This window comes from Malaclemys terrapin, chromosome 5 (genome assembly GCF_027887155.1).
Source record: "Malaclemys terrapin pileata isolate rMalTer1 chromosome 5, rMalTer1.hap1, whole genome shotgun sequence".
Classification (NCBI taxonomy): domain Eukaryota; kingdom Metazoa; phylum Chordata; order Testudines; family Emydidae; genus Malaclemys; species Malaclemys terrapin.
In genome coordinates this window covers 109,627,124-109,645,074 of record NC_071509.1, presented here as the reverse complement: position 1 = coordinate 109,645,074, position 17,951 = coordinate 109,627,124, and the positions used below count along the sequence as shown (strand labels likewise).

Below are 17,951 nucleotides of genomic sequence, written 5' to 3'. Positions count from 1 at the left end.
GTAGAAAAACATCTACTTTTATTAATCCAGCTCCTTTAATTATTAAAACATATCCAGTTAAAGTGTAAGCAGTAGTTACTGACACTTTTTTGTATTTCAAATTAAAGTGTCAAATTAGTGTTTTGAAACAAGTTCTGGCTTAACAGTCCTTAAATCCAACATAGTCTCTTTTTCCTCATAATTAGTACAGCACAAGACGGGATTGGTCCAACGTTCTCCTCGCTACCCTGCCAATTTGTCTCGCTCCTGATTTAGGAGACAGTCTCTCATTGAGAGTAAATTGGGCTCTGCCTGAAATGTTCATTGAGGATGCCAACATGTGCAAATAGTTTTCATTGGACCACTCAGAAACTACACTACCAGAACTACACTAGGGTTGTTGGAATTGTTTCCATTGGGCCAATAAGCATTGTTGGCTTTGTGCTGATCACTTATAAATGAAAGTCCCTAATCCTGCAACAGCCTCTGCAAGGACTGACTCATAAAATCATAGAAGATTAGGAAGAGACCTCAGAAGGTCATCTAGTCCAACCCCCTGCTCAAAGCTCTGCCTTTAAGGCTTTCCACTGAGGTTAGTGGAGTACAGGGGACTGACCACATGGATCAAGTTGCAGCATTAAGGCTCATCTCCCTTTACAAATGTCCTGAACAACTTAGTTTCTCTATTTCTGACTTTTAGAATATTCAGTTAAATTTCTTGCCCCAGAGAATGTTACAAATATTAGCCTGTATGTGTCAGACTGACCCTTGGCATTAAAGGATTGGTTGGTTTACTGATTTTTCAATCATAATTTTATAATAAAAATAATACTCATTGTTATATGTAAGTTTATAGTAATGTAGCTTTAATTCCCCCCCTCCCCCCCCACCACCACCACTTACGCTATTAGTTCATCTAGATATGATTGCTGGGACGCAGGACCCATAGGGTTGTAGTGGAGCCCATATGCAACAGTGTGTCGGAGCAAAAGAAATACATGGCCTGCCTGCCCTGGCAGATCTATGAGAAAAGAGCATGAAGCCAAACCAATTAAGTCCTTGATAGCCTGGTTTACCTGGATGGGAAATCAGTCTGTTAGGGGGAGTAGGCTGCCAGACTGTACATGAGTGGATTGAGAGGAAAATCAGAATCTGTAATCTGCACCTGTATGAAGAGTCTATTCAGTGTCCCTTATATGTTTTATAGGGTGTGGTAAAAGGCCTGGTCTACACTTAAAATTTAGGATGACGTAGCTACAGCACCTACGAATGCAAAAAAATCCACACTTCTGAGCACCATAACTATGCTGAACTAACCTCTGGTGTAGATGCAGCTAAAGTTGAAGGAAAAATGCTTCCTTTGACCTAGTTACTATTGCTCAGGAAAATGGTGTTCCTACAGCGATGGATAAACCCTTTCCATTGTGTAGGTTGTGACTACACTATGGGGTTATAGCTACAGCACCATAACTATGCCAATGTAATCCCCTATTGTAGACATGGCCAAAGTTGTTAGATTTGCAATTTCTTTAGTCTTGATCCACCCCTGTTCTGACTCTCAAGTTTCCTGTGCCAAGGAAATAATCTTGTTTCACTGATGGTGTGGTTGGGGCTGAGGGGGTAGGTGATGGGTATTTGATGCTAGAGGGCCTTCTATTCTTCTATACTGAGGCTGTGATGTCATTGGCGGAGGTTTCTTGCTTCTTGCACTGAAAGCTATAGAGAACACAATAATCTAAAACTGGGGAAGACTGATAGCTGTGGAGGGCCACCAGTGACCAGAAAATGGGGAGAGGAAATTCCCACCAATTGAAAGTCAAAACTGTTTACTTAAGAGAAATTGTGTATGGACAGTGTGTAATGTATATGATAGGGCTGTACTGATCTGTAAAAGAGTATAGAGGATAATGAATCTCAATTCTATATACTTATCTTAAAGGGACCATTTTAAATTGATTTTAATTCATAAACTAATTCACAGATGTCCTTGCAAATTCCCTTTAAAATTCAAAAAATAAGTTCTGGAAGTTTGGGGAGCATACGGTGTGTTCTTCATACATAAAACGCTATGTTCATCCTACAGACTTCTGCTGGCATAGCTGTTAGGGCACAAAGTGATCCCTGACTGATATGGGCTCATTTATACCAGTGAAAATGTGCTTTTCACAGGAATAGCTTGTTTCATTTGGGGTGGTGGAATAAGCTATACTGGTAAAACATAGCTTTGCTGGTATAGTCTGCATCCTACGAGCTGGCAGAAGTCTAGTGAAGGCATAGCCTCAGCCTTCACAATGGAGTTATGACCAGGGCTTCCATAATACAGGACTGTATCCAAGGTTTCTATATTTAGATGTAATAGAGTTTGAATTAAAAAAAATCATAGTAAAAGTTAGCTTTTCAAATCTTGTAAACATGTACCGTCTACGTACTTTTATTATGGCTGTGCTTTTAATAAAACCTCAGTGCCTCTACAAATGAAGTAGCTGCTAGAACTTGTTTTCAGAGGGCTGAAAATGAGGTAGAAATATAGAGCTGAGTCCTCTTTCATCTTCTAAGGCAACATTATGCATGGGAAGTGAATAATGTGAAAAATATCATTATAGTAAAACTCATATCGTTTTGTTTTAATGACTGTGTTTTCACCAATGCAATAGAAAACACCCAGTTCGGTAGAGAGGTCCTGTGAAATATGTTTGACTAACACATTTTTAGAATTCACATTTGAAGATACCAAGAAGAGAAATAATTGAAGTCTTGTTTATTGGTGAGATGAAACTTAGAAACAATTTCAGTTTGGTTGTAGGTTCACTTTCTTCCTTCTGCCTCTATATCTCCTTTGTACACCACCACCATACATGCTCTCCCTAAGCAACCAATATATACTATATTGAGTGGGCAAGTTTTCTGTTGCATTCCATCCTTGTGTTACATTTATCCTCTTCTGGGCTCCTTGAAGCTCAGAGAATAATAGAAATGATTTTCTTTATGACAGGTAGCTGTTATTATGTAATGAACTGCAGCTTTTCTATGCTTTGCCTCCACCCAATTATGTAAAAAGTACAGCTTCTGGTGCGGTCTCCAACGTGAAACTGAAAAAATCTGTCTTCAGAGCAGAAGCTGATTCCGTGAATGATACATGTTTGATCACGCTTGATCAAATACAGTATTTCTGAATGTCAGATGAATGCACTGCTTCTGATAATTCCATAACAGGAGCTTTTCTTTTCCTCCAACAGTTACCCTGCTGTATGTGAATTCCTCCAGCACAATAACTTGTTATCTATACTCCGAGCCCACGAAGCTCAAGATGCTGGGTAAGTGTGTGGAGGGGGAGGGGGGTTCTTGCTTAATAAACAAACATTATTCATACCCATTGGCTTTTGTAGGAAAGGGTTTCCCTGAATCAGCACGTAAAATAATCCTTTTTAGCAGTCTTCCACATTAAAATGGTAAAGTTCCAAAACCCCCTTACTTTATAACTTTAGTGTTGATACTTAGCACTTATAGGCCTTTTAAAATATAGCTATTTTAACACAAGATTAAAGCCTGAATGTGCACATCTGACATATTTCCCATAATGACCATTTCATTATGGTTTTGTAAGATTGTTGCTTTCCTATGGTAATTGGTTGCAAAGCAGCTGTACTTCACCAGTAGTAATGAAGAGTAGAGGGTGATCAACTGCATATCAAGGAGACAAAGGACAACTGTGTGAAAAATGACATTGGAAACTTGTTTTTAAGTGACAGCAACCACAGTGTTTTATTATTGGTATAAAAACAAACACCAGGATTACAGTGTCTGATCTTTTATGCAACCATAGCTGAATTACAAGACAGACGCATTTGATCTTATTTCAGGAAGTGGAACATGAGACTTCAAATAAGGGATGTCTCTTTAAAATAAGGGAAGAGGGGTCACTCTAGCAGGAAAAGAGAAAAATGTGTAGCAATTGCTGGCTAGCTCCTTAGCTAAATTTGCAAATGTAAATCGTTTACAGCAGTGCTGGCACTTTCTGATCAGTCTTACTCTGCAGCTGTGTGCTTCTGGGGTTTTCTGCAAAGGCTATTGCAACAAAGCCCCCAATGTGTACAAAAATATCTGCAGACTTCGGAGCAATGTTCTTTAATTAAAGTGCGGGGGGGGGGGGGGGGGGGCGCGAATCTCACTGTTGCTGCTAGTTCCCTAAACCTCCTCCTCTGACCTGCCTGAAAACACTTCTAACATAGTTGGCCTTATATACCTTTCTTCTGAGTCGTGACTAATGAAAAAACCTCTCACGCCTCATCTGTCACTAAATACTATTGCCTTACACTCACAGCCCCCTAAACATCACAGTGGACAAAGAGATGTGTCATGACATTGGGACACTCTATGGCCTGGAAGTCCAGACTGAGAGAGAAGCTTCAGACACCAGCATGGGTTTCTTACAACTTCAGTGTGCACCTGTCACCGTGGGTCACAACTGAGAATACCAAATTCAGGACAAACTGCTGAGAAATGGGGCCGACACTCCCCAAAATGGTGGTTATTCTCCCATAAGATATACCAAACCAGCAACAAAAGTAAACTTCTGTCTCACCACACTGGCTAACAAGAAGTTGGAAAAGCAGTCTCCTTAGGCATTCCAGTCCTGGATTCAACACTCAGACACTAGACTTAAAGATGAGTGGTTCTTTAAAACCAATTTCATCAAACAAAAGGTTCTTCTGATCCCAAAGGACCAGCCACATACCCAGGTCGATATATAACTCAGATCTTACCCAATAACCACGCTGTTGCCAATCCTTTAGTATCTAAAATCTAAAGGTTTATTTATAGAAAGAAAGAGAAAGAAAGAAAGAACAATGAGAGTTAAAATTGGTTGAAGGAATCAAATGATTATAGTAAATGCAAAGTTCTTGGATCAGGCTTGTTGCAGTGATGGAATACACTGCTGGCTTGTTAAGTCTCTGGTTGCTTCCAAATCATTGGAAGGTCCTCAGTCCCTTGGTTAGAATGCTCCCATTAGTATAAGTTCATAGTCCAGAGGTTTGAGCAGGAAAGAGACAAAATGGAGATATTTCCAGGGCCTTTTATAGCTTCTCTCCAGTGAAGGGAAACCCATTGTTCTCACTGTGGTCAATTACAGGTGACAAGATGGTGTTTGGAGTCACATGGGCAAGTCACATGTCTATGCATGATTTCACTTAGTCATAGCAGGAGAGTCCATTAAGTGTAGATGGGCATCTTCCATTGTGAGTTAAGTGTTCTTTAATGGGCCATTCAACTTGAATAGTTCCTTCACACTGTGCTGGCTTCTGGTGCTACCGAGAAGCAAACATTTGAAATACAGGTGTAGAGCCAATATTCATAACTTCAGATACAAAAATGATACCTGCATACAAATGGCATAATCATATTCAGCAAATCATACCCTTTCTTGACACACTTTGTAAAAGATTTGTTGCACTCGTATAACAGTGGTAGCAACAATGATCTACATGATCATATTTTATCAGATAACATCACAGCATCCTAAAAGGAAATGGTGTCATTTTGATTAGGAAAAGTATTTGTTTTCAGTATATACAGGTTGTTTGCAGAGCAACCTTTTGGCTATCGCTTATACTGGTACACAGGGTGGGGAGAATAGCTCAAGAAGCCGTCTCATACCCTGTTGCACAGAGCCCACTCCCATCATTTGTCCCAAGGTGGCTGGTAGTGGGGTGAGCCCATGGCCCTGACTGCTCCCACCCCCACCTCTCCACAAGCCTGCAGGAGTGAGAGAGCTAGGCTATCCTAAAGCATGGTGCAACACGCACAGTGAGTGGGGAGAACCTTCTAAACTGAAATTCCGAAAAGCTATTTCAATGAATCGGTGTGATACTTTTCCTTCCTTTTGTGGACAATTGTCAAATTCTGTGGTTTCTTTTGGAATTACTAGAAATTATTAGAGAACTAAAGTGCAGTATTGGGTATTACTTGTGCCTTGCTAAGGGGGAAATTCCATTTTGTTAATTTGCTTCCAGATTCTGCAGGTGTCCCATTCCATTACTGATTGATTAAATATTGCCCTGCTGAAACAATATGCCTTTGGTCTGTACAAGCCAGCAGGGATGAGTAATGAAAATGTATAGGCATTAACATGCTAGTCTATGGACTGGACTAGATTTGACATTCCATTGTGAAGCTAAGCTTTTTTTCCATAGGGGGAAGTATATTTCTGGGTGATACTGCGTTGCATGGTTGTAAAATGATGTAATTTGTAATTTCATGAATGTGCTTTATTCTTTATTAATACTGATTTTGAAGCATAACACTCTGGGGGAGGTTACTATAGAAATGCCTGTGTCCCATGGTGCTCCAAGACATCTGAATTAGTTTACCTATTCTATCTCTTTGAGTATTTTATAATCCCTTTGCAAATTTATTTTGAGAAGAATCCTCCATCAATAGATGAAGGGTGAAAACCTGATCCTGTTGAAGTCAGTGGCAAAACTCCCGATGACTTCAGGGAGCCCAAGATTTCACCCGGAATGTGTAATGCTCCTCATTAGTATTTTCTTTCCTACCACACTTTGCATAATTGGGTTTCGGTCACTAGGAACCAGCAACCAGTGTAGCTGCACTGGTACAAACAACATGGAAATCACAATTTGCACCATTTGAGTTTATCTCTACTTGCTGCTACTCTGAAACCTATCTCTACTTGAAATCACAGTAATCCCAACTATATGCAAGTTCTAAATCTATAGCAAATCCTTCATGCATAGCTTTAAAGATAATTTATTTCTGTTGTTGCTTGTAACTTCACATGGTAAAACCATTTGGAGTGATCTGTTGCTTTTTTTGGCCTGTGATAAGTCAGTGACATGTTGTACGCTTAGAGCACTGTAAAAATGATTAATAATACTATTAATATAACCTGTCATTTCCTTTAGGTATCGTATGTACAGGAAAAGCCAAACAACAGGCTTCCCTTCACTAATTACAATTTTTTCAGCACCAAACTATCTAGATGTGTACAATAACAAAGGTAGGAGGGCTCTCTTCCTTCTGTTGATGCACAGTAGTAGCATTATCTCTTTACACAAACGTTTTATGTAGTTTCCCGTTTTTGATTCTTTGCATTGACTCTTTGTCCTTTTATTAGTTCATGCCTGTTTACTTTGTTGCGCAATATAAATTTAATGAGATGTGTACCAATCAGGGGTGTGTGTGTGTGTGTGTGTGTGTGTGTATATACAGATAGCTAAATACTTTTATGTTTCTGTCTTATGAGTCCTTGGATACTTTTGTATTTTGAGTGTCAGTTGTTAAATAAAATTTTATTTGGGGAATTAAATTGGCAACAATTCTAATAACTGGAGGAAGCACTTACGGTTGAGATTTTCTAAGCCCTCTGCTACTTTTTAAAATAAGCCATCTGGCCCTTTGTTACTTCGTAAGATTAATGGGCGTTATATAGAAAAGTCTCGGTCATAATATAATCTTGGTTCTTATAGAGCCCATAGTATCTGAGCACCCTATTTCATGTTTTGTTAATCATTTTTACATATAGTGCAAAGAGAGGAAAATATACATAAACAAAAAAGCCTGCTGCTTAAATAATATACTAGCCACTCTGTGAAGACTCAACACAACCTAAATACAAGTGGATGCAGCTTACATTAAGTTACTACAACAGTCACTACAGCACTTACAGTGACTGTAAGTTCCCCTAATGAAAAAAGAACAGGAGTACTTGTGGCACCTTAGAGACTAACAAATTTATTAGAGCATAAGCTTTCGTGGACTACAGCCCACTTCTTCGGATGCATATAGAGTTAAACATATATTGAGGAGATATATATACACGCATACAGAGAGCATGAACAGGTGGGAGTTGTCTTACCAACTCTGAGAGGCCAATTAAGTAAGAGAAAAAAACTTTTGAAGTGATAATCAAGCTAGCCCAGTACAGACAGTTTGATATGAAGTGTGAGAATACTTACAAGATTACAAACATTGAATCTCTCCCCCCTTGTAAGTATTCTCACACTTCATATCAAACTGTCTGTACTGGGCTAGCTTGATTATCACTTGAAAAGTTTTTTTCTCTTACTTAATTGGCCTCTCAGAGTTGGTAAGACAACTCCCACCTGTTCATGCTCTCTGTATGCGTGTATATATATCTCCTCAATATATGTTTAACTCTATATGCATCCGAAGAAGTGGGCTGTAGTCCACGAAAGCTTATGCTCTAATAAATTTGTTAGTCTCTAAGGTGCCACAAGTACTCCTGTTCTTTTTGCGGATACAGACTAACACGGCTGCTACTCTGAAACCTTCCCCTAATGAGTTGCAGAAAAAAAGCTGTTCTAAATCAGAGCATTCCAATAACTCCTATGCTAAATCCAATATACCAAGCAGGATATCTTCACTTTCTGTTACTCCAGTTGGAATAAAACTAGTATGTTATGGTAGGTGAACAGGGTGACCAGACAGCAAATGTGAAAAATCGGGATGGGGGTAGGGGGTAATAAGAGCCTATATAAGAGAAAGACCCCAAAATCAGTTCTGTCCCTATAAAATCAGGACATCTGGTCACCCTATAGGTGAAAGAAAATATGGGGACTATAAAGACCTTCATAACTACTTTTTCCTTACCATGTTAATGAGGATAGTTTCATTATAGACTGCCGTTTCCATGGTCCCGACCTATTAACCCATTACAAGGTGTTTAGCTTTCCTAAGGGGACAGATGGGGTTTTCAGTCCTTGCCTACAGACAAAGAAAGTATTTGGTATAAAATGTGCAAAAGAAAAGAGACTTCAGCACTAGCATGATTTTAATAGGTTATTGTATAAAACTTCTAAGCACTTCAAAAAGCTATTATGCAAATGATTTACTATATGTGAGGGAAGAAATTGGTTAACTGCTAGAAGCTAGATTTAGCATATTTTGGCATAATACAAATACATGTTAACTTGCAAAAAAAATTATTAAAGGTACACTACCAGCAACATCAAAGCCTTGCTATCAGTAGCTATTTATGCAGAAAGTAAAGTATGTATGAACTGTGCTTAAGCAAATATATTTTGAGTCCTAGCAACACAGATCAGCACAAGAGACTTAGGAATTGGAAGTGCAGTAAAGACAGTGTAAGGCAGTTTTGCAGCATCAACAGGTCAGGGCAAAGAAAGGTGTTATTTGTGGGGGAGAGATTTCTGATCGAGTAGATACCTGTAGTTCCCCTTAGCGGGTCTATAGTAGTAAAGTAGGTTGGAGCAGCATTTCAGGGTTGCCTGTAATTGTGTTTCTTAAAGTGTTCGTATTAGGAATATGGGGGTTAGCAGTACAGGCTTTTGTCATTATGGCAAGCATTTGACACACAAGAACAATGATAAAATAGAACTCAGCATCTGAATTTTAAATCCCCAAATCTCAGGGAATCATATCAGTCTCAGAAATGAGTCATCTTACATGTTCCGTGATTCCTAGGTATGACAGACCATAGATTAGATAAGATTAGGACATCAGGATGTACAGTAGTGCTATTTTTGCTGGGACAATAGATACAGAAGTGGGAAATTGTACAGTACTCAGTAGTAGTCAATCACTTCTGTTTATTATTGTCAATAAGTTTATACTTTAGTTTCTGACTGTCACTTTTAAAAATTAAGGGGTTTTTTGGCTGAATGAATAATTTAACTAGCTATCTGAAGGCAAACGCTCATCTTGGAGGGTTTTTTTTTTTTTAAAAAAGATTACATCTTATAACACTGATATATCCACTGGGGAGTTGGAATATTTTGACAAGAATAACAGGATGTGTCTTCCCAAACCCTTTAAAGTCCATAGTGTGTTGCGAAGACAAAAAATCAGATCAGGAGAGAGAAACAACAGATTATGCAAAGGGGATCTACAGTACTATAAAAAGCAAGAAAGCAGCCTCTACATTTATTATTTGTGAGATCTTCATTAATGCCCTAGAAAAAGGGGTAAATAGCGTGTTTATGAAATTCACAGAAGACAGCAAAAAGGGAGGTGTTGTGGACACCTTGAAAAAGTGCCCGGTAGCACATCTCAAAATAAAGATACTTGGGGAAATAGTACCATAAGGGACAGAGGAATGATGTAATAATCTGATTTGTTTATCATCTTTGTTTTATTGTATCAAACCTATCTGTTTTATCTAGCATTCCTCACTGCGCTTATATAAAAGACCACTTGTTATCATAGCAACAAAGATGATAAAAAATGATTAGGGTATCATTGCCAGTGTAGGCATGTTCACTACAAGTGACTTATTTGATCTACTGATCAAAGTCCCAAGAACTGGGAATTTGGCTATTTCTCTGGGAGAAATTATTCTATGATTTAAATAGAACTTACTATTAGGGAAGGTTTTCCTGGTATGTTCAACCTAAATTTTTCCTTTCTATATTTCATCCTGTTACTCTAGTCATAACCCTGTGTACCACATTAAATATTTCCTTTCCCTTTGTTACTATTTCCACCCCCCAGTATTTTTACCACCCCTTTTCCCCAGCCTGTCCCCTCATGCATGAAATGTAGTCACTAGTTAGCCATTCTGTTATATTATTTGGAAGCACAACTCATGGTTCCATTGTTAAAGTTGAGATTAAGCTTTTCACTTAAAGCAGGGATTCCAGTGCTTTGTTTTGTATATAGAATGCAGTATATCCTCCCCAAAATTACAAAACTTATTCTCTGAGCACAGAATGAATTTTCTGATAATTTACAAGCAGGTTGATTGATTAGTTTGTAAAAATTAATTTTAAAATGGTTCCTTTAAAAAAATTTAGCACCCAATGTCAGACCACTTTTTTCCTGAATGATCTTAGTGTACGAATTACACAGATGCTTCAGATGTCCTTTATAGCAAAACTCACTGAAACTCTGCATAGGATACATCTGAAGACTTCTTTTACGATTAATGGTCATTTTTTCCTCATTATTATTCATAACTGAAAGTTTCTCCTTCACAGGGGCTGAAGAATTATGCTCCACTACAGAGATTTCCACTGAGAAATGCCTTATTTCAAAGTGGTTGCCATCCCTGATTGTTGTCAGTGGGACCAACGTTATAGATTGCCCCTAATTAGATGACTGTCTCAATTTCACCATCAGTCTTCTATTGTTCTAAAGGGCACTGAGGCCATAAGATGCTGGCTTCACTCTCTTAGGAAATACTAGGAAGCAGTGACCATTTTGTAAGAGTGACACAATGAAGGGAAAAAAGAAAATCTAATATATATTTAAAAATCATTTAAATCTAATCTGGGGCCACAAACTCTAAAATGTCTTAATCTTATCTCTATGGTTATTGCAAGATGTTGCTACCCAGCAGTGTTATCTGGATGTTCTGACTCTGCATTTCTATACCTTAATATGTGTGAATTTAAGGGTAACCTTAACTCTGAATTTCTTGGATTTATAACTCTTGATTTTGGAATAATTGCTACATCCCTTTAATGTTTGTTACAATAATTTTACTGTACTTGCAACCCATTTTAAGAGTTTAGCTCTTTGAATCTTTCCTCATAAATCAGTACCTCAGGTTACCCAATGAATTTTGTTGTTGTTTTCTGGAGCTGTGTTTTTTCAAGTTGATTCTCATTTTGTTTGCTTTGCCCTTTACAACCTCTCTACATTTCTTTCCCCTCACTAGTGGTCAGAGTTCCTCCCAGTTCAGGATCCACAAATCCAGTCCCTTTAGTATTCTTGACCTCCTCTTCCGTATCATAAATGGAGATGTTTACTGCCCTTGTACATTACACCAACTCTTGCAGCATTTTACTAGACATTGCCATCAATTACACCCTAGACAACCCACCAAAGATCACATCTGCACTAGATAGCTCTCCTTAACTCAAATCATCGCTGTTTTATCTTTGCTGTTTGCTTACTGAGCTGCCAGTCATCAGCCCACACTGGCCATGTTAATATGTTCAAATCAATACGAATTAATTTTGTGAGAGATTGTATCAAATGCTATACTAAAATCAAGATATAATTCCTTTCATCCAGTAACTGTTGGTCTTTCAAAAAAAAAAAAAAAAAAGTACTCAAGTCTGATTGCCAAGATTTATTCTTCATGGGTGAAATCCTGCCCTCATTGAAGTTATTGGAAAGTTTTCCATTGACGTCTGTGGGGTTAGGATTTCACCCCATAAACCTATTCTTATTATGGATCGTGTTTTTCTTACCCGTTTAACAAAAAAGTCAAAAGTAATGAAAAAATCCCTGCTGGTGACTAAAATTCTGTCTTCATAAAACAGAATTAAAGTTTGAGGGGGGTACATGTAATATATTTTACTTTATGAACAGCTGATGTCTCACAAATTACTAATGTTAGTAATCAATATTACACAATTTGCAATTACACACAGTTAGATTATATAAGATGTTATAAAATATTGGTTCCTAAATCTTCTTGTTCCTTAGGATAGTGATTGCTAAAATCATATTCGAATTCATATGGCTATTAATAAAACCATAAGTTTCTTGCTCTGGTTTTTTATAATAGATCTTAAAACCGCAACTGCCTTCTTGATATCATACTGCTTTTTTTGGTCCTGGTCCAGGAGTGAATGTATCAGGTGCCAGAACTTTGGACCAGTGTGATTTCCACTTAATGACATTACTGATGTTCAAGAGATTCAATTTTCTCTTTTGTCTTGATTGTTTTATAATTGGAGGAATGCATCCTGTGGCTCCCCTTTTTTTTTTTCACCCCAGTGATCAGATACTCTGCAAACTAGTGCTCATGAAAAATCCCGAAGCTAAATGTTGTTCCAGAACAGTTGGGTCACCTGCAACAGCTAAGGTGTCCACTACTTTTTTCACCGAGTGTATTGGAGAAATGAGGGAGATAGAATCTTTCCTGATACAATAACTCCTCGCTTAACGTTGTAGTTATGTTCCTGAAAAATGCGACTTTAAGCAAAACGATGTTAAGCAAATCCAATTTCCCGATAAGAATTAATGTAAATGGAGGGGTTAGGTTCCAGGGAAATTTTTTTCACCTGACAAAAGACTATATTATATGTACACACACAGTATAAGTTTTAAACAAACAATTTAATACTGTACACAGCGATGATGATTGTGACGCTTGATTGAGGTACTGAAGTCAGAGGGTGGAAGAGGGTGGGATATTTCCCAGGGAATGCCTTACTGCTAAATGATGAACTAGCACTCGGCTGAGCCCTCAAGGGTTAACCCATTGTTGTTAATGTAGCCTCACACTCTACAAGGCAGTACGAATGGAGGGAGGGGAGACAGCATGGCAGACAGAGACATACACCGTGTGTGTGAGAGAGAGAGAGAGAGAGAGAGAGAGATGCGCATTGCCCCTTTAAGTAGGCTGACCCCACTCTAAGTATACTGCCTTGTTAAGTAGATCAGCAAGTTGAGACAGTAGCTGCTTCCAGGAAGCTCCCTCCGTCCTGAGCCCTGTCATGTCGTCTGCGCCCCCCCTCCCATGGAGATTTGGTAAGTGGGGTGCAGGAGCACGGGGGAGGGGGACACCCTGACATTAGCCCCCTTCTGCCCCTTCCCGCACAGCAAGCAGGAGGCTCTCACAAGCAGCTCCAAGGCAGAGGGCAGGAGCAGCACATGGCAGTGCGGGAAGGGACCAGCTGAACTGCCGGCAATTGATAACTTGCTGGTTGGCTGCCGCACAGGGACTTAGGGGAGCAGGGAGCTGATAGAGGGGCTGCCGGTCTACCCTGGTTCCAAGCCCCCACCAACTAACTCCAATGGGCTGCTCTTCCTGCAAGCAGTGGACAAAGCAGGTGACTGCAAACCTTATAAGGGAGCATTGCGCAACTTTAAACAAGCATGTTCTCTAATTGATCAGCAATGTAACAACAAAACAACGTTAACTGGGACGACTTTAAGTGAGGAGTTACTGTACTCTAAAATTACAAAAAGATCTGAACTAACAACAAGGAGCTTCTCCATTGGTTCAGAAGCTCTCCTTTCCATTAGGGAAGTACCATTAGAGCTATAGGGAGAGAGGCTAAATATCTCATTTCAAGAAACAAAATACCCATTGCCGGGGGAGGGGGGGGGCAACCTCTAGGGTTAAAAAGGTCAGGTAAACTGGTAATGTTGCTGGGAAGTGTGGTGGTCTTGATGTAGCTGCAATTTTGCTCCTTCCTAAAGTACTGCAGACTACCATTTTGTAAACTGTAATAATCTGAGTTATATGAATAAACCAGCTCTTCCTGTGATTACATTGTAAGTCGTCTTGCTTGGTTGCTTAACACAAAAAACTAATGATTTTCTCTACCACATTTGGAAATTGAAAACATTTAAAATTACAAATTCAGAAAAGTCCATGTGGCACTTTGAAACTACTGTGCAGTATTTTATTCTTTTGTAAATATGATGTAACATAAGGGAATTTTTCTACTTTTTTTTTTTACGTGCATGTGTTATACAGTGTGTTTCTCCTTTGCTGTTCAGGTGATTTATAGGGAACTTCACTACCCTTTAACCAGGAGGAAAAGTTTGAAATGAAGTGTCAATTGTTATTTTAAAGCTAATTCATATGGATGTGGAGTTCAAATAGATACATTATTAATATGGTGTAAGTGAGAGTAGCATTTAGATGATCTCAAAATCAATTATTAATTTCCTTCACTTTTTTAAAAGAATACTAAAAAGCATTCATATTTTGGCTGATTTTTCTCCTACTGCCCTGTTAATGAATCAGAGGCATTTCTAGAGACCTTTTCCCAAAGTTGCTTGTAAAAATTATTTCTTTAACTTTCTCAATTATTAAACATTTTCTTAATGAATGGAAAAAAGAAAAGTGGGGGAGGGAAACCAGCTAAACTCAGTAAAATGATTATTTGTGAGCATTAGTGCATTAAATACATCTTCAAATAATTAAATACGCCTTTTTCATTTGGCTTCCAAAGCAGCATTGATTCATTCTTGCCGCACAGCCAGTAATGAAATACATGCTTTTCCACATATGAAGAGAATGACTCTTGATCTCCTTTTTGGTGACCTCAGGCAAAATATGAAGAATGCTTATTGAAAGGACTGACATTAGTTGTCCCGTTGCTGTTGAAGTCAGACAAGCAGTGCTTAGTCACCTCCTTTTACTGGAAAGCGGAGTAGCCAACTGTGTGACTATGGAATGCTCAAGAGTCAAACATGATTTGTTAAACAAAAATTGTCTGATTGGGCAAGGAGATTACATAAATTATATCAGCCGCCTTCTATGCCCTGAGAGATTAGGCTCCAGAATGTCCTTGGCCACCCAGGTACCATGATGGTTGGCACAAAATGGAGGGATTGAGAGACAGGGGTTCTTTTTAATACATCTGAAGGTCACATAGCCCCTTGTTTACAATGTGGATTTAAGATTATTTCTTTGAGGAAATAAAGATAGAATGTATTAAAGCAGCAATACCGTATCTGCTTTATATAGACCAGGTGTGGGAAAGAAGTGAACGGGGGGAAGGGAGATTATTTCTCACTTGCATACAGTATTTTGACAAATGTAGTCTTAAACATTATTGACATATAATATAGTCATCAGACCTTGTGCAAATATTGACTTTAGCGGTATGTCTACATTGCAGCTAGGAACACACCTCTCAGCCTGGATAGACATGCTAGTTTGAGCCCCTCTAGTGCCTGCTAGAAATAGCTCGCCTGACACCCCCCCCCCCCCCCCTCCCCAGGCATGAGATTCCAACCTTCAGACCAAGCCACAACATCCACACTGCTACTTTTAGTATGCTAACTCAAGCTCTGCTAGTATGAGTTTGTCTACCCATGCTGGGAAGCTTGTTCCCAGCTGCTGTACAGACATACTTTAAGGCCTCGTCCACACTTGCGATAGCATGCAGGGTATGTGTAGCTACATGCCATAGTGAGAGACATGCTGCGTCCACACTGCAGCGTATCGCTACATACATTCGCTGTGGCATTGAAAGGCTCTGGCAGTCGGGAGCTGCTGGAGTCTCCTCCTGCTGCCTCTCCCCGGCCAGAGCCTTTCCCCACAGACAGAATCTTTCACTGCAATGGGGAAAGGCTCCAGCAGAGGGAAACGACAATGCTAAAAATAGCAGTGTACACATGGGAGGCATTGCTCAGACATGTAGAGAGCCATATAGGATATATACACTAGGATTCTGGCGTGTCTGTACTCTACTTGCCTAAGCAGTACCTCACCATTTGCTCTATTTATACTCATGCTAGCGGGGCATGCAGTGTCTGTAATCTACATGCCACCATAAATGTAGACCTACCCTAAGTTAACACTGGCTATTGGAACAAAGTTGTCCACTATGAACAAAATTCACCACTAAAGACTTAGCTGGTTTTCAGGCAAATTGAACTTAATTCATATAAAGGTACACTACCAGTGTACAGTCTAGTGTCACCGGATTAGTAATTGTTTGCTGACATTGCACTTAGGCCATTGAATTGACATCACATACATCATGGAAGTGGATTGCTGTTAGCAGAACAGACTGAAGTGATGTGGTCTTAACCACTTTAACCACAAGCAGTAAGCATCATAAACAGGATTATGTTCAGAACTATGCTTAAATACTAGTACATAATATACAAGTAAAGGTTATCTAAAAGGTCTTTTAGTTGTCTTTTAAAGACACACTGTTCCCTTTTTCTTTATAAATTCAATTTTAAGTGACCCTTATTTAAAATATATATATATATAAATACACCATCAGAATGGATGTGTCGCAGCATCACCATTGTGATGAATGGTGATTCCAATATGTAGTATCTTAGTCTGGGTTCTCAAATATTTCATCTGGGTTCTCCTCTAAACTTCATCGTTCAGGGCTTGTATGTCATTGTGTTATGCTAATAATAACTAAGTTATTTTATATTGGCCATATGAAAGATAACTTTCCCTCCACAAGCACAGAAATATTTAGCTTTTATATTTCAGAAACCTCTATATTGGTTTCTTTTGTTTGATATACTGTAGCACATTTATAGAATTTAAGTTCTATTGCTATTTTTGACCTCTGGTGGGATTATGTCACACATGCAATTAATGTTTCTTTTTCTTTCCTTTCTCTTAGCTGCAGTATTGAAGTATGAGAACAATGTTATGAATATCAGACAGTTCAACTGTTCCCCTCACCCATACTGGCTTCCAAATTTCATGGATGTGTTTACCTGGTCCTTACCATTTGTTGGAGAGAAAGGTTAGTAACTTGCTGTGCTCGTGAAAGCTACAACATGAAGTGGGATTGGAGGTTAGGGTTACCCAAGCACCACTACCATTAACAGTTCCAGTGGGCTGGGTTGCATGGCTGTAAAGAGCTTGGAGGTGGATCTAAGAGAGAGGCTTTTTGAGGGTGTAGTGATGAGGCTACATCTGAAGTAACACTTCAGGGAGTGCAGCCTTGACCATTCCCACATTCTGCATCTTTTATGATTTTTGCTTTTTTTCAGAGCAGAGTAATAACGGCTGTGCCATGATCAGAGTGCTCTGGAAATAGGTTTGCATTTCAGTTGGAGATAAAAGTCATGGATTCACTTCAATTTATTTGATGAACTCTTTGGGCATTGTGATATTGCCATTTGCTGGTTGGAGAAGACCACACCAGCTGTGTCACTGTTATATATATATATATATATATATATATATATATATATATATATATATATATATATATATACACACTTCGCCAGCTGGCCTCTAATCTGCTGACGCAGTCATGCATTTCTCCCTTGAGCAGTAAATTCAGATCATGTCACATTGGTACCCACTGTGCTCTTCTCTTTCATTTGGTTTTCTGCGGGGGTGGAAAACCCCTGAAATATATGACATCTCACTAAGCTATCCCAGCCCTGTAACGGCCATTAGTTTTGTGCCTTACCATACTACAGAAATGTCATTGTTGGACAATGCCATAGGGGCTTTGTGACCACATTAAGCTGTGACTGGCAAGTACACAACTGGAGGCTAGACCGCT

At 39.0% G+C, this 17,951-nt stretch overlaps 1 protein-coding gene across 2 annotated transcripts in view; it reads left to right on the top strand.

The window, feature by feature from the left end:
• Positions 1-17,951, top strand: part of PPP3CA (protein phosphatase 3 catalytic subunit alpha) — a 305,071-nt gene that overhangs the window by 256,852 nt on the left and 30,268 nt on the right. For both annotated transcript variants that reach the window (XM_054029504.1, XM_054029505.1), the window contains exons 7-9: positions 3,216-3,293; positions 6,903-6,997; positions 17,052-17,177. In XM_054029504.1, the coding sequence (XP_053885479.1) occupies positions 3,216-3,293; positions 6,903-6,997; positions 17,052-17,177 (299 nt within the window). The remainder of the gene's footprint in view (positions 1-3,215; positions 3,294-6,902; positions 6,998-17,051; positions 17,178-17,951) is intronic.